The sequence below is a fragment of the Rhinoderma darwinii genome, chromosome 5 (genome assembly GCF_050947455.1).
Source record: "Rhinoderma darwinii isolate aRhiDar2 chromosome 5, aRhiDar2.hap1, whole genome shotgun sequence".
NCBI lineage: Eukaryota > Metazoa > Chordata > Amphibia > Anura > Rhinodermatidae > Rhinoderma > Rhinoderma darwinii.
Genome location: NC_134691.1, coordinates 287723144 through 287746535, shown reverse-complemented (window position 1 = coordinate 287746535; position 23392 = coordinate 287723144). Strand labels below are relative to the sequence as shown.

The 23392-nt window shown below is 40.9% G+C and overlaps 1 protein-coding gene across 1 annotated transcript in view; it reads left to right on the top strand.

Annotated features, from left to right (window-relative positions):
- Positions 1 to 226: 226 nt before the first annotated feature.
- The window catches only part of LOC142652598 (cyclic AMP-responsive element-binding protein 5-like), a 40720-nt gene continuing 17554 nt past the window's right edge, over positions 227 to 23392 (top strand). Inside the window, exons 1-3 of the mRNA XM_075828252.1 lie at positions 227 to 280; positions 4914 to 5007; positions 14602 to 14717. Coding sequence (XP_075684367.1) covers positions 227 to 280; positions 4914 to 5007; positions 14602 to 14717 — 264 coding nt within the window. The remainder of the gene's footprint in view (positions 281 to 4913; positions 5008 to 14601; positions 14718 to 23392) is intronic.

Genomic DNA, 23392 nt, shown 5'->3' with positions numbered 1-23392 from the left:
AGTACAAAATACTACAAATTATCTAAATCATGCAGAAATAGTAATTTAAGCAAGTAATGATGTAATAGGTATACATGTTCTCCTTTTTCCCCCAGTTGTTTATGGTATTGTTATAATGTTTATTTAATATAATAAAAATGAGAAACTGGTTATTTTTGAAGTGAGAAGATTTCTTGGTATCTAATTATCACCGTCATTCTTGTTCTAGATATATGAAGAATAAGAGATGAATTTGGAGCAGGACCGGTCCTTTGTGTGCAATGCTCCTGGCTGCTCACAGGTAAGTGCATGAGATTATTTTATGACCACACTTGGTATCAGCAGTTATTGAAATCTGCAGTCGGCGTCGAGATGTATTATATTCCTTTCTTTATTAAAAAGGTCACAGTATCTTCAAATTAGGGTTAATTATATCACTTAAAAAAATGCCTTTGGTTAATTTTTTTTGGCACTTGTGAACACGTCAAACGGTAATATTAGGCGTAAGTGGCATCTCCTTCACCTTCTAGCAGCCTGTAGCTCCCCTTTACCAACCTGCAAGCCCTCTGTTGGGCTATATTCACGATAGTGAAAAAAAATGGCTGTTAAGAACAGATCAAACTGTCAGTTTTTCACAGACATTTTGCATTACTGTGTCTCTAAAATTTCATATTTTTTCCAGCTGTTTGTCATCCGTTTACCATTTATTTTTCTCGCCTGTTAAAAAATCAGTGCCCATGTAAAAAATGCCACAATGCCCCTGTAGATAGTGCCACACTCCCCTGTCCCTGTTCTCCCGCCGTCCTCTCCTCCAGTGATGCAGGTCTTTATTGACCAGGCCTGCTCCAGCGGAACAATGCAGGCGGCGCAATGAAGTCATCACACCGCCTGCATAAAAAAAGCCTGTATGCTAGGAGGGAAAAGGGAAAATATGGGAGAGTGTGTGGTTATTTGACAATGTAGATTAAAATGTTGTACTTTATTAAACTATTTGTAATATTAAAAGTCCTATGTTGATATAATTGTGACGAATGCAGAGGACCCCTTTGTCTGCATTCTATAGGGACCACTGTTGGCCCTGATAAACAATTATTGCCAAACCTAATTGTATTCTATTCCTCTCTCTGTTAAGAGGCATACTCAGCGCTTACTATGGTCAGAGCACCGGAAGCTGCTACTCTGCCTCGCAGTGTCCTCGCTCCTGTTCAGAGCGGAGGCAGCGGGAGAGCAATGGCAGGGAACTCATTACGTGTTATTATTGAGAGGTATTATGAGAGATACATTGTGGTTATGGGGCTAACGACATTAGAGTAAAAACTTGTGACACCTGAGGCGCGTTTCGCCTGCATTTCCGGCTTCTTCATCTTCCGGTGCTCTGACCATAGTAAGCGCCGAGCGCTACAGGAAGAAACAGTGACAGTGGTGCACGGACGAGAGCTGCGTTCTGTGTACCCCTGCTAGCTCCACTCTGCTGTTCTCCCACGAGAAACGAGCGGACACACAGCGAAACCGGAGACAATACTCCGTGCTCTAACATATCTACTAGAGAGCGCTGAGTATAAGAGGACACCTCAGAGCTATAGGTGCACGGATTACTATTAAATTCAATGCACTCACAACTCAACATAAGGGACTACATTACTATATCCTCAGGGTCTGGAATCTTATAATACAATCTATAATAGTCACATGTGGGGTTGCACTTGCCACTCCAGTAAGAATCTAGCCTCGATCACCAGCGCAATATAAAGAACTACACAGTTATTACATATTTAGGTGTTTGCTATGTGATTCAACATCAGGCATTCAATTCTTACAATATTTCTCACAAACCATACTGTATGTTACCATTTATGGTGATCTGCACTCACTGCATGTGTTAGAGTGAAGGTGTCAATTGCAGATATATAGGCAGCAGCTCATAGGAATATAGGCATACATATTGCATATGCCTCTTAAGGGCTTATTCAGACGAACGTATAATAGGTCCATGCTACACGCGTGATTTTCACGGGTGTCGCACGGACCTATGTTAGTCAATGGGCCGTTCAGACAGTCCGTGAGTTTCACGCAGCGTATGTCCGCTGCGTAAAACTCACGACATGTCCTATATTTGCCTGTTTTTCGCGCATCACGCACCCATTGTAGTCAATGGGTACGTGAAAACCGCGCACGGCACACGGACGTACTTCCCTGTGTCGCGCGTGATGCGCGCTACAGTAGTCAAAACTATGAATGAAAACAGAAAAGCACCATGTGCTTTTCTGTTTACAAACATAAAAACAGAGTGTCATAATGATGGCGGCTGCGCGAAAATCACGCAGCCACGCATCATATACTCATGACACACAGAGCTTTTGTGGACCTTCTGTGCGCGCAAAATGCACACGCTCGTGTGAATCCGGCCTTACAGAGAGAGGAATAGAATACAATTAGGTTGGCCAATAATTGTTTATCAGGGCAAACGGTGGTCCCTATAGAATGCAGACAAAGGGGTCCTCTGCATTCGTCACAATTATATCAATATAGGACTTTTAATATTACAAATAGTTTAATAAAGTACAACATTTTAATCTACACTGTCAAATAACCACACACTCTCCCATCTTTTCCCTTTTCCCTCCTAGCATGCTATATATGGACACCATTTGTGGTTAACTCCAACTATATTAAATTTCTATTCTTTGGGGGCATTTTCCAACCTCCTACACAAGATTTTAAAAAAAGCCCGGAATGGCAGGGAAGGGAACCAATGGTTTTCTTGCATCACCAGCTCTGTCAATTGTATCCAAGCCCTAAGGACCTAGATACAATTGAGTCCCCTTGTGAGGGCCTCCCTGTGCAAGAGGAATAGTGGTGCCCTGGTCAAAGGGGGGGGGCAACTGGAATTCCCTTCCTGCATGCACCACTGCTAGCAACCGATCCGTTTTTATTGGCCGTCACACAGATTCTTTTCTGAAAAACGGCCGTTAAAAACTGACCCCTTTACTTTTATGGGGCCGTCGGACTGTGAAAACGAGTGAAAATAGAACATGTGCTATTTTTTGACGGTCAGTATTTATGGTCCGTTAAAAAAAACAGCCATGTGAAAACACCCATAGAACTTATTTGTTTTAAGAAAACAACTGTGTGATGTCCGTTAAAAAAAACTGTCGTTTTACAGCCGGTTTTCACTGGCGCGTGAAGAGACCCTAAATGTTCACCTTCCTCAGTGCCTATAAAACTAATCTTCAATATCACAATAAGTGAAGACACAGAGGAGTGGAGAGGGAAAGAGAGGAGGGGGATGATGCTGCATTTTGTATGCTTCAGCGTGTGTGAGTCTCATGTGAGAGTGGAGGAGAGGTGGACACATCTATTTATTCAGAGCACACAGCACATCTCTTCAGAACCACATCAGCAAGAGCCAGCCTATGCAGCACGGTTATAGAGAGAAAATGAACATTTACAGAATTTATGGAGAGGGAAGTGAAATCTCAACATATGTGTATATACCGCATTTCTGGCTGCACTACATCTAATATACATCTCCAGTTACTTAAGGAATGGTTGTGATTTTTATATTTATTTTTTTAAAGGTACTCTTCAAAGTAAACGGACATTTCTATGTCTAAGCAGTGATCAAGGGGTGGACAATTTTCCGTAGAACACTTTATTTAGCCCTCCTCTGCCTGACCTGGCTGCCTATAGTGTACAATAGAATGTATTCACCTACACAGCAAATGGGCAAAAGATAGACTTTAGTTTTATTGTTAAGGTAGCTATACAAGTCCGATATCTGTCAGCTAAACAATTGTTCATCCTACAGGTAATGGTCTCGAATGCCTCAGGAAGAGATAGGCAGCAGGAGCAGGTAGGCTGCCACTTATTTCCAGAAGAAATGATAGAATCCGGCAGGTGAAATTCTACCTGCAGACATTTTGACAGTCCCCACAGGCATTAGATAGTCGGAATCAGTGGAATCTGCCGACAAACACCTAATGTCTGAGAGCAGTTTAAATAAGAGCTAAAACATGACATATTTACTGGGCATGGTGCTGTTGAGTGACTGTTTTTGCCTATTGTTTTCCAATCAATAGTGACCTCACAGAACTGCCAAGTATCTGCATATCCTCTTCTCTCCATGATTTGTTGTGGTCATCAAGGGAAAGGATTAGCATTACAAAAACACTATTAAAAACAATTCTTTTAAACAGATGTGGCAGATTTATGCACCGGAACCCGTTCTAGATGCCAATATTGTTTATTTATTTTTTATGAGTCAGTGTTGGTTGGTAATACTATATGAATAATTGTTAGATTTTACTTTAGGCAGGTAGCGGGTTTACAGATACAATCTTAAACATATAATTTTATGAATATGCAGGACATGGCAAGGTATTGAAGGGATTATTCCGATTACAGGTCTCTCTGTGTAAACCTAATTACTGCAGAGAAATCTGTTTTTGGAGACCTTGTGACCAGCTGCTCTAAGGGGAAGGGGCTGCAATATAAATGTATGTTCTCTCTGAAGAGTTTTATAAGGCGCACATAATTATCAATAATTTTCTATCTTTTCCAATGTACAATGTCTCACAATGTCAGTGTTAGCTAATAGAAGGGATCCTGCAAGGGGTTATCAGTCTTTTTTAGCTATGCATTCCTAATCGGGCATATAGAAAGGGGTTGTCTTCATGAGACAAACCCTTTAAAGCTGAGCAGGTACTGAATGATTCCTAAAATGTGCCCCAGACTGGCAGTTCATCTTAGTTATTGTTAATGCCCAACTAATAGGTAATCAGTTAAGTATTGTCATGTGAGTGAACACCCATTGTATGTTACGTCTAGTTACTTATTCATGCCCTTGATGTCTTGAATGGATCCTGTTTCCTATACAGCTCAGTTTGTGTTGTATTGATGCTCATTATTACACCGTTATGTTTTCTATGTTACAGCGATTCCCCACTGAGGATCACCTGATGATTCACAGGCACAAGCATGAAATGACCTTGAAGTTTCCTTCAATAAAGAATGATAACATGCTGTCAGGTAACATAAGACTCACTAGGGTCACATCTCTAAAAAAAAAAATGATATCTTTTTAAATTTTGTATTTTGAGTTGAACCTTTCATGGTTCAAAGTGGTAAAACCTCCCATAAATAAGTAAGATGGAATTTGATTAATTTTAAAGGTAGACAAATGACATATAATAAATAACAGAGGTGATGTTGAATGTTTTTCCGAATAGACCGGAATCACTTTTTCACAGAAATTTCTGAAGGCAAACACAACGTAATGATGCCCAAGGGCATAGCTATAGGAGGTGCAGATGTAGCAGTTACACCCAAGATCTGGTGCCGGAAGGGGCCCAAAGGTGCCTCTTAGGATTGCCACCTTTTTACCCAAAAATATCAGCCAGGTTTATGGTGCGTGCTGTTATTGTGTAATTTTTGTGCTGTGATTTTGTGCAAATCATGGTAAAAAAGACACAAATCCGACATGTGTTTACACTCTTAGGCCTCATGCACACGACTGTAAGGGTTTTTACTCAAATACGGATGCACATCGATATCTGTCTGTAACTGCAGTAGCGCCCATAGAAGTCTGTGCCGCAATTGTGATCAAGAATAGGACATTTTTACTTTGCGGATCATTTCTATGGTTCAGACACACATCCATAAATATACTGAAAGGTGTCAGTGGCCTGTAGAAATGAATGGGTTCGCAAATTTCATCTGTAATTACCTGATCCGTAATTACGGATGAAAACTACGGTCGTGTGCATGGGGCCTAACACAAGTGGGTGTGCTTTTGGGGACGTTACTTCACCCTAAGTGTTTGCTACCTAGTTCGGTGAGACTCAGACAGACAATGACTACCTATAACCCAATGAGTACACTCCACCAACTATGCTATTGATTTTTGGGGCTGCGTATTGACGCAGTGTGTCCAGCTGCTGAATGTGAGTGTCTCTGGCTCCCTATTTCCTTGACCACTGCAGTCTTCCGTTGGCGCCATTCCCACACTTGACCCAATCTTGACCTTCCTTGGACAAATTGGGTACAGTAAAGGAATGGTATCCAATCTAAAAAAGAAGTAACCTGACTACATGTACTGTTATTATGCAAAATTATCTGTATTTCCTTCGCCTACAATTATTTTTCCAATGAAATGGTTACATTATATTGTCCACTATTTCGTTTTGTAAAAATAATTTTAGAATGGTTTTGTATTCACTTGTATTTGTTTTTGTCCAATTTTGGGTTTTTCATCCAATCTCATGTTTTGACTTACAGATTCATTTTTAGCAATAGCACCTTTTATTTTGTCACTTTATGCATTGGTTTGCACATTTTGTTATCATTTATTTTCAGAATAATAAGGAATCTCAATGTGTTGGAAATTTATTTTAACCATTTAAGTTCAGAGAAACGTTAAAATAATGCTATTTTATGCTCTCATAGTAAACTTATTTCACAGTAATACCAGGTTTGTTGCTCCAAATGACCTGTCGGCAGATTTGAATACTTCAAATTGCTCCAATGTCAAGCAGTGGTTCACGGTTTACCAGTATTGCCAAAAATAGACAAATAAAGCATAAATAAGTAGTACCTACAGTTTCCTTAAAGCGACCCTCCGGTTCACAGTAAAAATGTACTATACATGTATAGTTAACATATCTGGTGCCCTCTTTCAGTGATGCTGCCGCGGTTCATCCTGTTCCTAGTTCCCTCTTCATGGATGTAAAATCGCTGCCAGCTTCTCAGACTACCCTATGCACAGTTTTCTTCGGTAGTCTGAGACACAACCCCCCACTCTCGAATTTCTGATGATTATAATCAGCGCTGGTCCAGTAACTCAAATACAACAATGTGTTACAGCAGTGGTATAGGGAAGAGCATCTCTGAAGATCACGCTGGTTTTTCGTCCTTGAGCTCTGAGCAAGAATCCAAAAATGGTGAACTAAACACTTGAAAAGCATTGTCTGGACATCAAAATCCATTCAAATGGTTTATTAAGATTGGAATTTTGGGGAACGGCGCACATAGCGTAAATACTGCAGAATTTCTGACCGGATTTTCCATGCAGAAATCAGTAGCAGCACAGGGGATGAGATTTGAACAAAGAGAAATGCGGAAATTGACCTGCTGTATAGATTTTAAATCCGCAGCTTGTCAATTTATCTTGCGAAAATGCTGTGGTTTTTCCGCACATAAAGTTTGGTTGGAAATTTCACAGTGTTTACTCTACATTTGGCCATACCCTATATCATTTGAATCCATGGATCCTTTGCCTTAGTTCAGGCTGGTGGTTGTGTAATGTGTAGGGAAGTCTGCAGCCATGTTAAAATGTTCCTATTTATTGGTCACTCATGTGTTAAAATAAAATAAAAATAATTATTTCATGATGCTGCGGTCCTATGACTTTCTTTTGTATACAGTGATAATCAAGGATTCCTCCAGTCGGCTTTGCATCCAGAGAATCCTAAATGGTGCTATCCTAACCTGATTATAGTTCAGTGATGTTGGAAATGTTTTCCAGACACAAATAATAGCAACTTTTCACCTGTCCACCCGTTGTGTGTGTTTGCCGCTCATCTCCATTGAAGAGAAAAGGGCTGAGCTGGAATACCTTACCACACACAACTGTGTAGAAGTGTGGCACTGGTTTTAGAAGAAAGCAGCCATGTTTTTCCTGGATAACCCCTTTAAGTGTCACAGCCCACCTGAGTATTAGTGCTGACCTTTGTAGAAACCTACTACCCATCTTCTAATGACACTTACAGCAAGAAAATGTGCTCCAGCACAAAGCACACATCGTATTAACCTGGTTCCATGGATATGAGTCATGACAATAAATTCAAAAGCACGCACAGTCTGCAGATATCAGTCTGATAGAGCCTGTTAGGGATGCTGGAATGGAAGTTTATAGACATTTTAATATGTGGCACTTTATAAGTAAAATAACAAACCATTGGATACAACTGTTACTATGGTACAATGTGGCTATTTTGTCCCACATCCGAATGTAGAGACTTAACTGCACTAGACAATTCCTTGCCAAATAAGCTGTCCCCATGATGTAAGGCCCTGTTCACACAGAGTCTTTTGCAGGCAGAAAAAATCTGCTTCAAAATTCCTTCAGGAATTTTGAGGCAGATTTTGACCTGCCTACACTTTATTGCCGCGGCCATTTCGCCACAGGCAAACAACGCCACAAGAAATGCTTTCTCTGCCTGCCATTGTTTTGAATGGGAGGTCAGAGTCGGAACCGCAGGAAGAAAGAGCATGTCGCTTTTTTTTCCCGCGAGCAGCTAAAACCGCGAGCATGAAAAAAACACATCCGTCTCCCATTGAAATCAATGGGAGGTGGTTTTGGGCATTTTTTGCTGCTGATTCCGACGCGATTTACTCTTCAAAATCAGCGGCGTAAAAATCTGTGTGAAAAGGGCCTAAGGTTTCCTGTGTCTTGTTTTTATTTGTTTAAGATAATAAAATCTTAACAATCTTTCATAGAAAGTAAGTTATAGATCATAGGAGTAACTACGAGGGTACCAGGTATAGCAGCTACTAGGGAGGTCAACAACTAAGGGGGCCAATCTCTACACACAGGTAAGGTGTTGTGTTAGTGGTAACTATGGACAATAAAAGGGGGTGGGAAAATTTTTAAGTGGTTTCATTCTGTTTTACTATGGAGCCACATGCTTACCCCTGCTGAGTGCAATATCTCTCTTCTGCAGCATCACTTTTTGCAGTACCTGAAGTACTGTGACATCATGTGTGCATTACACCTGCATCCCATGTGCTGTGATGTCACAGTGTAAAGGTGAACCTCTGTGTATGCATTATTCCTGTGCTATGATATCATGTTGTACATTATCTGTGTTCTTCTTGCACGGATATCAGTGTGTACATTACCCTAGTACTGCGTCATCACCGTGTGCAATAGCCATGTACTTAGACATCAGTGTGTGTATTATCCCACTATTATGACATCACTGTGTGCATGATACCTGTGTTGTGAGTTATTTACTATGACTGTGTGTATTATGCTGTTGCATCACTGTGTGCATTATCCCTGTGGTGTAACATCACTATGTGCATTATCCTTTTATTGTTACATCATGTTGTGCATGATGTCCCTGTTCATTGGAGAGTCCAAAATAATAATAATAAGCTTTGCATGTTCTGAACTTGTTACTGAATATGTTTATGGTAGAGTAAAAGGCCCCATTCCAAATTTTGCTATGGGTCCCTAGGGTTTATTATTATACCCTATCTAAGATCTCTATGGGGCTCTTTTTACGATCAACAAAGTTAGTTATCTAGTGTCTGTTCTGTGTTTTGATAAATGCTAAATATGCTAAAAGCATGTTCCATAGGGTTGCCCAAAAGTGGACTTTGAGTAGTAATCTATCTGGAATACTGCTACAAGACAATGACACCTATCCAAAATCAAATCTCAAATTGCATAACGTCACCATATCATAAACACACACACACACACACACACACACACACACATATATATATATATATAAATCTGGTGTCGATAGAATGCCGCTGCTACTACAAGCCCTACACAGCCGCACATCTCCTGCATTTTCCATCATGTTCCATACTGTACTGCTGCTACCACTGCTGCCACTACTACACCCACACAGCCACACATCTCCTACCTTATCCATCATGTTCCATACTGTACTGCTGTGACTGGAACCCCTACATGGCACAGGGTAAATATAACAAACCTGAAACTGCTCCCAAAACAAAGATACATTTTTGGACGGCTTTTGTAAAAAGCCATTGCTTCTTCACTTTCCAGGATGATCAGGCACTCCGTCACTGGCACATGTATTCGTGGTGTTGGAGACGGCATACATATATATATATATATATATTGATTTATTTATTTTTTAATTTAAAGTAACACCAAACCTGTTGTCACTCTCCAAAGAAGGATAATTTTTGGAGCTTTTCTTAAAAGGTCATTGCAATACCACTGTGTGTGTATAATCACTGGCGCCCCCAAAAAAGAACATCGTTTTTGGACCACTTGTTAAAAAGCCATTGCTTTTTCCGATACCACATTGTGTGTATTAACACCAACACTCGTCTGCCCCCAAAAAGGCATAATTTTTTTAAACACTTTTTAAAAAGCCATTGCTTCTTCCGATATCACTGTGTATTTAAACAGTGTGGATATAAACACCGGCAGGCATCTACCCCCAAAAAGGGATCATTTTTGGACGGCTTGTTAAAAAAGCCATTGCATCTTCCAATAGCAACGTGTGTGTATTAACACTGGCAGGCATCTGCTCCCAAAAAAGGATAGTTTTTAAATGGTTTTGAAATTTTAAAAAGCATGAAAAATCTGACAGTGCAGTGTGTTTTTAAAAATGCTGTTTAGTACATTGGCTACCCTCCGTTTACCCATAGCCATATTTGTAGCTGTCACTTTGACATTACAAATGCTGTCTTGGTGTTGAAGAGCTTAGATATAGTCCTAGAAGACCTCAGAATGTCATACAAGACTTTCAGTGCAATCGGAGTACGGACCATGTTGAATCTGATGGCCAGTTCGATAGAATCGGACCCGAAACTAATTTCAGGAAATTCGCTCATCTCTAGACAGAAGTAGTCCAAATCAGATCCCATTTAACAGTGAGAATAAAAGGAGCTCTCCTAATCTTGGCAGAAGACTATGAAGTCGTATGAAAATCAATCCTCATTCCTAAGCATTTAACATTAGTTTTTCATTATTTTAAAGGAAATATGTGACTGACATTTTAATTATTGTTTTTCTTTTAAACAATGATTTTGTAAGTGTAATAATTCAAAAGTTAATTTTTTGGTGTAGCGTTGGTTTACAAGTGCAAATAACCAACCTGGAAACACTATGATAGATAACACCTATGTGAAACAGGTGTAAATTGAATTTTAGTTCTGTAGAATTTCTCTTTTAGTCCTATTTTTGCTAATTTCTTGTGAATAAAAAAAAATACTTTCATTTTGAAATGTAATGGTACTTGTATCTTACATACAGCCGCATCGTTTTCTGTTGTGACAAATCCCCCAATGCTTAGCTATTCTATCCATATATAGGAAAAATTATTATATTCAGAAATTATTTGGTTTTCACCTTAGATGTTTTTGTATTATTCACTCAATTTCCATATACATACTAAACTGACAGACCTTAGGACCTGGCATCTCTTCTGACATGTCTGTTTTAGTAAATACTTGTATTCCCCACGAAATTACAAGGAGAATCTTTTCCTAGAACTCTGCATAATTCCGTTCCTCTTTTTTTCCTCCTGGAATTGTATGAATAAATTGACAAATAAGTGTTATTATTTCCCATGTCATTGGGGTGTGTCCCTACACCGTCTGGCATTGTCTAAACAGTGCTTCCACTATATGTGAGTGTATAGGCACACAGCCTATTGACAAGCAGAATGATAACACCCAGCTGTTAATTTGTTCACACATTTTAAGGAGAAACAACAAAGGAACGGCACAACTCAAAGTTCTAAGAAAAGATGTTCCAGAATTGGTACTTCATGTTGACTGCAAGTATTTACTAAAACAGACATGTCAGGAGAGGTGATAGAACCTCTAAATATCTTTTCTATCAGCTACAACTTTAAGAATGTTAAGTATAGGATTGAACATTATGCAAGTGACAGGTCAAATGCTAGCTCCACTTACTAGAATCTTATTCAGGCTCTATTCGCTCTCAGTTTGGCGTGTGTACTGGGAAAACCAGCGCATATACACCGAACTTGTCCGTAGAGTGTCCTTTTGGCATCTGCTGGGCTTGTATATTTTGGTATACATTTTATTCACTGTATAGGAAAGTGCAGCCTGCGGAAGCACCCATTGGAGGTATACGTCAGAAGTATTTCCCAATATGTATATGTCAAAAGCAAGGTGAATAGAGCCTTAATCCCCAATTCCGACCACTCGCTAACCCCTATGACAATGTCTTGATCATAGATTGTTCTATGCTTATCACCAGCTTTTATTTTATTGATGTATTTTAGTTATGTGTTAGAAGAACTTGTCCAGATCCACAGATCCTGCAGTCTAATACGTGGGTTATATGTCAAATTAGATTTCTAAAGTCTACGTGTTGAATGCAATATTCATGTCCCTCCATGTTAAAAAACCAAAACAGAGCTATAAAAGGTTATGTGTTAGATATATAGATAGATAGATAGATAGATAGATAGATAGATCGATAGATCGATAGATAGATAGACTTATTAACCCCTTAACGACGAACGGTGGATATATCCATCCTAAGTACGAGCTAGTTCCTGCAACGCGACAGATATATCCGTCACTCTGATCTCGTGGGTACTGCCAGTACACAGCCAGGCTCGTACCCCAACTGGGCGACAGCGGCATCTAATGTGTTTGACAGAGGGAGCTCCCTCTGTCACCCCATTAGCAGCCCCGCAATGATGTTGCGGGGCGCCGATCGGTTTCCATGGCAGCCAGAGACATTTCCGAATAGATTGTCTGTCAGTTTTACACTGAAAGGCAATAATGATATAGTATACTATGTATACCAAAGCATTATATCTGCAATCAGAAGATCGCAAAGTGAAGTCTCCTAGTGGGGCAAAAAAAATAAGTAAAATGGTTAAATAAAGTTTATTAAAAAAATAAAAAGATTACAGTAAAAATAAAACCACTTTTTTCCCCAAAAAGTGGTTTTATTTAGTAAAAGTGTAAAAAAAACAGAACACATACACATATATGGTATTTCCACGATCATAGTGACTCGAACAATAAAGTTAACACACAAATTAAACCGCCGGGTGAACGGCGCCCGAAAAAAGCGCAAAAACAACATCAAAATAAATTTTTTCTCCCATTCCCCCATAAAAAATACATTTAAAATTAATAAATAAGTCCTATGTATCCCAAAATACTACCAATGAAAACTACACCTTGTCCCGCAAAAAACAAGCCCACATATGGCTACATCGATGGAAAAATAAAAAAGTTACAGCTCTTGGAATGCAAAAACAAATAATTTATTTTTCAAAAGTGTTTTTATTTTGCAAACATAGGAAAACATAAAACCTCTACATATTTGGTGTCCCCGTAATCGTGCCGACCCATAGAATAAAGGCAACATGTTATTTACGCCGCATAGTGAACAGCGTAAATTTATAAGGTGAAAATCAATGCTGGAATAGCTGCTTATTTTCAATTCTTTCCTAAAATAAAGGTAATAAAAGTTAAGCAATATATTATATGCACCCAATAAAGGTGGAATTGAAAAATACAACTTGTCCCGCAAAAAGCAAGCCCTTATAAGGCTACGTCGACAGTAAAAAAACAAAAATGAATCCTTGGTCATTTGGGTGTGTATACTAGTCCTTCTTAATTAATTAGAATATCATCAAAACGTTAATTTATTTCAGTAATTGAATTTAAAAAGTGAAACTCCTATATTATATAGATTCATTGCACACAGAGTGATCTATTTCCAGCATTTTTTTCTTTTAATGTTGATGATTTTGGCAAACAGTTAATGAAAATCCAAAATTTAGTGTCTCAGAAAATTAGAATATTATATAAGCCCAAGTTCAAAAATTATTTTTAATACCGAAATGTTGGCCTACTGAAAAGTGTGTACAGTATATGCAGTCAATTTATTGAGAAGAACTAGTATATATACATTGTCGCTCAGGGACACAGTTATGCTGGCAGAGGAAAGGGCTTTCCCCAAACTTGGAAGCATACAATTGTCTAAAATGTCTTTATATGCTGTAGCATTAACATTATCCATCTCTGTAAATAGAGGGCCTAGTCCAAACCCCAGACCTTTATCCCTCCACCACCAAATTTTACAATAGCCACTATGCATTCCTGCAAGTACTGTAGCGTTCCTCTGGCATTTGCCAAATTCAGATTTATCCATCAGATTGCCAGATAGGGAAACACGATTCTTTACTCCAGAGAACACGTTTCCACTTCTCCAGAGTCCAGCGATGGACTGATGATCTTAGGCTTGTGGGCAGCTCCTCAACCATGAAAACCCAATTCATAAACTTTCTGACACACACAGTTCTTGTTCTGATGTCACTACCAGAGGCAGTTTGGAACTCTGTAGTGGGTGATGCAACAAAGGATAGGGGATATTTTACATGCCACAGCACTCGGCTACCTTGTTCTATGAGTTTTCAGGGGGCTACCGCTTTGTGGCTGAGCTATTGTTACTCCTAGACGCTTCCACTTCACAATAATAACACTACAGTAATAGAACAATAATATTACTTACAGTTGCCCGGGGCAGATGTAGCAGATCAGAACTTTCACTAAATGACTTGTGACAAAGGTGGCATCCTATGACCTTACAGTACCACGTTTAAAGCCCCTAAGCTCTTCATACTACTAATAATGTTTGTCTATGGAGATTGCATTGGCTGTGGGCTTGATTTTATGCTCCTGTTTGCAATTCGTGTGGCTAAAATACCTGAACTCAATAATTAAGTGGAGTGTCCCCATACTATTGGCCATATAGCGTATGTATATATAGGTATATATGTATATTGTTGTATGTGTGTAATAATTAAATATTTTACATACATTACATTACAACATATAAATCCTTTTTCACAGACCAGACACCAACTCCAACTCGTTTCTTGAAAAACTGTGAAGAAGTGGGGCTCTTCAATGATATTGACTTGGAGCATGAATTTAGAAGTGCGCAAGAAGAAGAAAACAGCAAAAGGGTAAGAATTTGTGCTGTATTTTGCATTATCTCATCATCTTGGAACAAACCCATCCAGTATAAAGTCCACATAGACACATGGACAAGGCAAAAATACCCCAAAAATGTTTTTCATTTTATTTTGTGCTTAAATCATTTAAAAGTAAATGCTAGTCTATAGTTTGCGGAAGGGCTAAAAGGGGCAGCCATGTAAAAAATGTAATCCTCTTTCCATCAAGTAGCTCTTCTGAAGACCAGTAGTTGACACCAGTATTGGTTTGGGCCCGCCAAAGAAAATGTTTTTGAGGGCTAACGCTACAGCTTCAGTATACAGAACCTTTGCAAATATACTTTAACCCCTTAATGCATTATCACGTAACTGTACGTGATAAGGGTTAAGGGAAGGTATGAAGCAATCTCACGGGCTGAGCGCGCGCCATACACACATCACATCGCTAAATTGATGGAAAAATGAAAAAGTTATGTCTCTCAGAATATGGCGACACAAATGTTTTTTTTAATTTAGCAAATAGTGTTATTTTTGTAAAAGTGGTAAAACATAAAACAAAACATATAAATTTGGTATCGCCGAAATCGTATCAAACTGTAGAATAAGGTGAATATGTCGTTTTTCAACTTCCCAGTACATTATGTGGTACAATAAATAGTGCCATGAAAAACTACAACTTGTCCCGCAAAAAACAAGCCCTCATATGGCTATGTGGAAAAATAAAAAAATTAGAGCTTTTGGAAGGTGGGGAGGAAAAAAGAAAAGTGAAAATCCGAAAAATGGCTGAGGAGGGAAGGGGTTAAAGCGCATTGGAAACGTTGATGTTATTATTGCACACTCAGAACAGGTCATTCATTTAGGTCTAATAGACGATTTGTGAATTAACTCATTAGAAACACACCCTAGAGCCAAATGATTGGCTAAAAATCCGCTACAAACAGGGTTGCCTTTTGCTGAATCTTTGGGCCCCATTAATGTGACAGAGGCTGTGCCCACCAGCAGATCCTCGGGTGGGCCAGTCTGGCCCATGACATGTTGATTTACTTGTACACCAGACTGTTATATTCCCCATAACTAATGTTACAAGCTCTTTTTACCTATGTTTGTTATAGGTTTGCTTTCTTTCATCAACATAAAAAATATGTCTAGATGTTTTAAAAGAAAAAAAACATTGATGTGAATGAGAAATGGCAGGTGGGTGATTCTGGGTGACCGGTGTGAAGAGGGGTGATAAATTGTGTCTGGCTGTTTTTGAAGATCATGAAGAAAAATTTTGGGAAAGTGCAGATGCCATTGTTAAAAATAACAAGTTGTGCGTAGCCTAAGCTTACTTTCTGTGAAAAATGCGAAACACTTGAATAATGTATTAATTTTGCTACAGGTGGTTAATATATGGCTCTTGTATGACTGCTGGAGATGAACATGAACACATGGATTGATTTCCATTCATCCAAACCTTTGCATGCTTAAAGTAAGCCTGCAACTGGAACAGGTTACATGCTCTGTAATAAGAACCACATTTGTGTAAATGGTGAACACGAGCACAGTTTTAATATAATGTCAGCTATTCTTTCCCAAGACTATTATGCTCATTTTTGCTCTCCGAGAACCATGGACATTCTATGGATGATTGAGCCCTGTTATAAATCATTGCATTACATAGAAAGTTATTTTTTATTTGAGGAACTTCACTTCAGAAGAACATATAAAAGAGATACAAAATTCTAAAAAGTTTGTATCACGGAAAATTAAGGTAAACATCTGTGCTTGAATAAAATCCTCATAATATCCTAAGGGGTTAATATGGTTTCAGGAAATTAAGGTTATTCATTGCATAATAAAAAATGTGACAATTTTTCAATATACTTTCTGTATCAATTCCTCAAAGGTTTCAAGATCTCTGATTGCAGTCATTTACTGGGAACTTTCATTGTTTACTTGAAGGGAAAGAACTTGTGCACAGCTCTTAACACACAGCTCTGATAACTGTACTGCAACTGAAGGAGTATAATCATGACATGACCTAGACAGATTTTCACCCTCTGGAAGTAAACAATAAAGGTTCCCATTAAATGACTGCAAGCAGAGTTCTTGAAAGCTGTGGAATGTGACATATGGAGAGGGTCCTGGTGCAGATTTTGCATTTGCTCTTCTGGCTATTTTCATGAACAGCTGCTTTAGTTGATCTGTTGCGTGCTTGCGACATGGAGGGAACACTGTGGTCACCTAAGATGGCCAAACCTATTAGATGCATGTCGGCCAAACTCGGCGGTATTGGCCAACCATCTAATGTGTATGGGGGCATACCAACTCTCCCCCGACGGCAGAAAATAGCATCTCTGTGGGTGGTAATTTTTTTTATCCCCTTCACCCACCAGGAAGTGCCGATACGTCCTGATATGGGGGTTGAAGTATGGAGCAGGCTCTCCCGCTGAGCCTGCTCCATACGCTGCAGGTGTCAGCTGTGTATTACAGCTGACACCCTTCACTAACAGCCAGAAACAGCGATTATGCTTTTCCTGACCGATTAATCCCTTAAATGCCGCGTTCAATAGCGATTGTGTCATCTAACCTGTTAGAAAGAGGGGGTGGCCCCTCTGGCAGCCCATCGCCCCTCCCCACGTAATGCAATTGCAGGGTGCCGATGGGTATCATGGCAACCCTGGGGGCCTAATGAAGCCTCCCAGATCTGCCATCATTCTGCCTTTGTTAAGACATGCCCCTGGCAAGGTTTAACAGGAAACCTGTAAAAATTACAATATACTGAAATACATTAGTATTGCAGTGTATTGAACCAGCGATCTGATGATCACTGGTTCAAATCCCCTAAGGGGACTAATGAAACAAGTAAAAAATAAATAAAGTTTTCAGTAGTGTACCAAAAAAATTATTATTATTAAAAGTTAAAAAACCCTTTTTCAATTTTTTTCCCTAAAGAAATGTTAAAAAATAAAAGTTATCATAACTGGTATCGCCGTGTCCGTAAAAGTCAGAACTATTACAATATAGCATTATTTTACCTCCTCAGTGAATGCCATTACAAAAATAAAAACCGCCCAGATTGCTGTTTTTTTGGTCACCTTAACCGCCCAAAAAAGTGATGAAAAAGTCACATGTACCCCAATAGGATACCAAATAAAAACTACAGCTCGCCCTGCAAAAAAATAAACAAACGCACCGCTTAATCGACAAAAAAATAAAAATGTTATGGCTCCGAAACATGAAAAATAGATAAATTTGGTATCGCCGTAATCATATTAACTCATAGAATAAAGTGAACATGTAGTTTTTACCACACAATGAAAACTGCAAAAACAAAACCCACCAAAAAATGGCGCAATCGCTGTTTGCCCATTTCACCCCACAAATAATTTTTATTTCTGTTTCCCAGTACATTTTATATTACATTAAATGATGACATGAAAAACTACAACTTGTCCGACAAAAAACAAGCCCTCAAACAACTGTCTATGAAAAAATAAAAAAGTTATGGCTTTTAGAAGGTATGGGGAGGAAAAAACAAAAATACAAATAAAATTGGCCCTGTCCTTAAGGGGCTAAGCTCTTTGACCCTCCACAAACCATAGTTTCCTCTATGTGACAAGCAGACAGAGATCTAAAGCATCTTTTACACTGTGACGGCCCCACCAAATAACTGCACATATCTCAGCATCCTGGACACCCATAGACTTGTATGTGGTATTGGGGTTAACTGCAGTCACACCTTCATTTTTAATTGTAAAACATAAAAATTAGGACCATCGGCGCTGCACGGATGAACAGAAGGATGGACGACTTAGATAACCATCATGGCAAAGTTTAATGGAAGGGCTACGCGTTTCAACACCGAACTTGCCCCATCTTACTTTTACTTTGCACCATGTGGCGCCGTGTCTCTTTTTATTTCCTGTTTTACCTTCATTTTTAGGTATAGAATTAAGCTGTAATAAGTGATATAACTGTAGTTATTGTCTCATATCTGTGCCTTTACTGGTATGTAACCTGGTTATGGAGCAGGGTTGCTAACCTCCACTTCAGAAATTTCTGGACAACTGAGCTAAAATTCACGGACACACCAAAATTTTTACGGACACATTACAAAATCATTGCCTGTGCACTTTTTCTAGGAGTGACTGACCAATCACAGCTCCGCTTGTAGCTTTCCCACGCTGACTTAAGGGATGTTTCTCTGATTAGAGTGGTTCACTTTCCCTATTTTTCTACATCCAGCCCAGACCACTGTGACGACTTATTCCAGCCACAACTCGTCAGTGATCCAGATGGTAATAATGATCCCTCAGTGTTCGACACAATAAAAGTGCCCCTTCAGTAACCGTGCCCCCTATAGATAGCGCCACACAGCCCCCTGTATATAGCGCCACACAGCTCCCCCTTGTAGATAGCGCTACACAGCCCCCTTGTAGATAGTGCCACACAGCCCCCCTTGTAGGTAGCGCCACATAGTCTCCCTTGTAGATAGCGCCACACAGCCCCCATGTAGATAGCTCCACACAGCACCCACTTGTAAATAGCGCCGCACAGCCCCCTGTAGATAGTGCCCCACAGCCCCCCTTGTAGATAGCGCCACACAGCTCCCCCTTGTAGATAGTGCCACACAGCCCCCCTTGTAGATAGCGACACACAGCCCCCTTGTAGACAGCGCCACACAGTCCCCCCTGTAGAAAGCGCCGCACAGCCTCCCCTTGTAGATAGTGCCCCACAGCTCCCCCTTGTAGATAGTGCCACACAGCCCCCCTTGTAGATAGTGCCACACAGCCCCCTTGTAGATTGCGCCACACACAGCCCCTGGGTAGATAGCGCCACACAGCCCCCCCTTGTAGATAGCGCTGCACAACCCCCCCTTGTAGATAGCGCTGCACAACCCCCCTTGTAGATAGCGCCACACAGCCCTCCCTTGTAGATAGCACCACTCAGCCCCCCTTGTAGATAGCTCCACACAGCCGCCCCCGTTGATAGCGCCGCACAGCCCCCCCTTGTAAATATCGCAGCACAGCCCCCCTTGTAAATAGCGTAGCACAGACCCCCCTTGTAAATAGCGCAGCACAGCCCCCCATCCCTTGTAAATAGCGCCGCACAGCGTACTTAGGGCAAACAGAGTGGAGAGCAGTAGTTGTAGCCTACTGCTACCACTCCCGGATCCGACCTCACTTGGTAGCGGCCGGCCTGCAGATTTTCAGATTAAAATATGCCCGGTCACGGCCTACTATTCCTTTGCACTGCGCATGTACATTTTGGCGCATGCACAGTGCAAAGTTCTGGGAGACTTCAGAAAAATCCCGGACAGTGCTTTTTTCTGCCGGATGCTACGGACTCCAGAAAAAAACACCCATTTTTCCGGACTGTCCGTAAAGTTACGGATGGTTGGCCACCCTGCCATGGAGTTGTCTGATGTGTTCTTTTTTTTCCTTCATGGTGTTACATTTGGCATCTGACTCAACAACAGATGTACCTTCCAGAAACAGAGGTTTTCAGGGTGTATTTACAGGGGACAGTAGTGGTGTGGTTAAGAAGGTGGAAAAATTGCATGTTTTTACAGTATGTGCAGTTTTTGCCATGATAAAAGAAAACTATTGTGGTAAAGACGCAGTTAAAAACGTATTCTGCGGTAAGAGTGGATTCACACGTGGCACATTTTGTTGCAGAACTTTCTATGACTGAAAATCAGTTCCAGTTATCTGAGTGGGATTGTTTCTGCAGCAGGTGTATGAATTACTGATCTTCATTCGCAGAAAATATCTGCAACAAAATCTGCCGGGTTCCCACAGCCCCCACTTGTAGATAGCGACACACAGCCCCCTTGTAGATAGCACCACACACAGCCCCTTGTAGATAGCGCCACACAGCCCCCCCTTGTAGATAGCGCCACATAGCCCCCCTTGCAGATAGCGCCACACAGCCCCCCTTGTAGATAGTGCCCCACGGCCCCCCTGTAGAAAGCGCCGCACAGCCTCCCCTTGTAGATAGTGCCACACAGCTCCCCCTTGTAGATAGTGCCACACAGCCCCCCTTGTAAATAGTGCCACACAGCTCCCCTTGTAGATAGCGCCACACACAGCCCCTTGTAGATAGCGCCACACAGCCCCCCTTGTAGATAGCGCTGCACAGCCCCCCTTGTAGATAGCGCCACACAGCCCCCCTTGTTGATAGCACCACAATGCCCCCCCCTTGCAGATATCTCCACTCAGCCCCCCTTGTGGATAGCTCCACACAGCCCCCTTGTTGATAGTGCCGCACGGCCCCCCCTTGTAAATATCGCAGCACAGCCCCCCTTGTAAACAGCGCAGCACAGACCCCCTTGTAAATAGCACAGCACAGCCCCCCTTTCCTTGTAAATAGCGCCGCACAGCGTACTTAGTGCAAACAGAGCGGAGAGCGGTAGTTGTAGCCTACTGCTTCCACTCTCTGCTCTGCCTGACGTGACTCACCATCAGGAAGAGGTGGTCATGCGGCAAAGCAGTGGAGGATCACTCTTGACTGGGGTTGGTGACGACACAGGAGTGAACCGGTCCAGTCATCTGACCTGAGCCACCTGACCTTATGTCAGGTGATAGGTCAGGTGACTGGATTGGTCCACTCCCGGATCCGACCTCACTTGGTAGCGGCCGGCCTGCATATTTTCAGATTAAAATATGCCCGTCCACGGCCTACTATTCCTTTGCACTGCGCATGTACATTTTGGCGCATGTGCAGTGCAAAGTTCTGGGAGACTTCAGAAAAATCCCGGACAGTGCTTTTTTCTGCCGGATGCTACGGACGGCAGACAAAAAAAACACCCATTTTTCCGGCCTGTCCGTAAATTTACGGATGGTTGGCAACCCTGCCATGGAGTTGTCTGATGTGTTCTTTTTTTTCCTTCATGGTGTTACATTTGGCATCTGACTCATCAACAGATGTACCTTCCAGACACAGAGGTTTTCAGGGTGTATTTACAGGGGACAGTAGTGGTGTGGTTAAGAAGGTGGAAAAATTGCATGTTTATACAGTATGTGTAGTTTTTGCCATGGTAAAAGAAAACTATTGTGGTAAAGACGCAGTTAAAAACGTATTCTGCGGTAAGAGTGGATTCACACGTGGCACATTTTGTTGCAGAAATTTCTATGACTGAAAATCTGTTCCAGTTATCTGAGTGGGCTTGTTTCTGCAGCAGGTGTATGAATTTCTGATCTTCATTCACAGAAAATTTCCGCAACAAAATCTGCCGGGTTCCCACATACCGTAAACGCTGCAGAATTTCCAAAACGGAATTCTGTGCGCAAATTCTGCAGCATTTACAGTAGCAGCAAAGTGGATGAAATTTAGAAAATATCATGCCCACGCTGTGGAAAAAACCTGCAGCGTAAACGTTAATAAATTGACCTGCGGTGTGGAATTTAAATCCGCAGCAGAAATTTCTGCTGCTTTTTTGTTGATTTTCTGTTGCGGGTTTTTCCCATTGAATTCAATGGGGATGCAAAACCCGCAACAGAATGCCAAGTGTTGCGACTTTTGCAGCGTAATCGCAGCAATTATGCCACAAAAATCGCAGCTCCGTAAAAAATAAATAAATCATACTTACCCAGAACGCCCCTCGTTCTTCCTGCAGTCCTGCCTCCTGTCACCTCCAATCACAGGCTGCAGCGTCACATGGCCTGCAACGTCATCGTAGGAGACCGGACCACGCGCAGAGAAGACAGAGAGGGTAAGTATGAGCGCCTTCTTCTGTAGAAGAAATTTCGTTCGAAAAACTGCACCACAACGTGGTGCGATTTTTCAGACGGAATCTACTGTGGGTTCCAGGTCGGACACGCTGCGTGAGTTTTACGCAGGGTATCCGACCCATGGGAACCCGGCCTTAGGCCCCATGCACACGACCGTATTTTCATCTATCCCGAAATACTGTCCGTAAATACGGATCCGTAGGTATCAGTATTTTATCCGTACATATGGAAGTGTGTCCATAAATACGGTCCATATTGCATCCGTACTTCATCCTTATATAGGGATCTGTAAAAACAGAGGGAACATGCAAATGATGTCGTCAGCATATTGCATAGCAACGCTTCCATAAATATGGATGGTATACGGATGCACATCCGTAGCCACCCGTATTTACGGAAGCTCCCATACACTTCTATGGGAGATTCCTTGCCGTAATTACTGACAAGAATAGGACAGGTTCTATAATTTTTTCAGCATGGACACCCATCAGTAAAAATATTGAAAGGTGTCCGTGGCCAATAGAAATGAATGGGTCAGTAATTACTGTCCGTAATTACTGATGAAAAATACGGTTGTGTGCATGGGCCTTAGGCCTTGTTTACACAGTGCAGATTTGTAGAAATCTGCAATGTCTGGACAAACCCACAAATATCCTAATTTTGCTGCAGATTCGTTGTGTATTTACCGTGAATTTGCAGCAAAATCTGCAGTGGAAAATTTCTGCCACATCTGAACATGCCCTAATAGTAATCGGATGAATAGTTTTGCATATAGTGTTTAATAACTTTAAAGATTGTAGATCATTTTGTAAAGATTTATTTTTACTGCTGATCAATTGCAGAAAAACGTTACTAAATCCACTATCATTCAATGCTGTTACACAATAATACATAATAATGTCCAAAGGGGTGAATATTTTTTAAAGGCACCGTATATGCATTTAGTTCCCCCCGCCCCATCTTTATAAT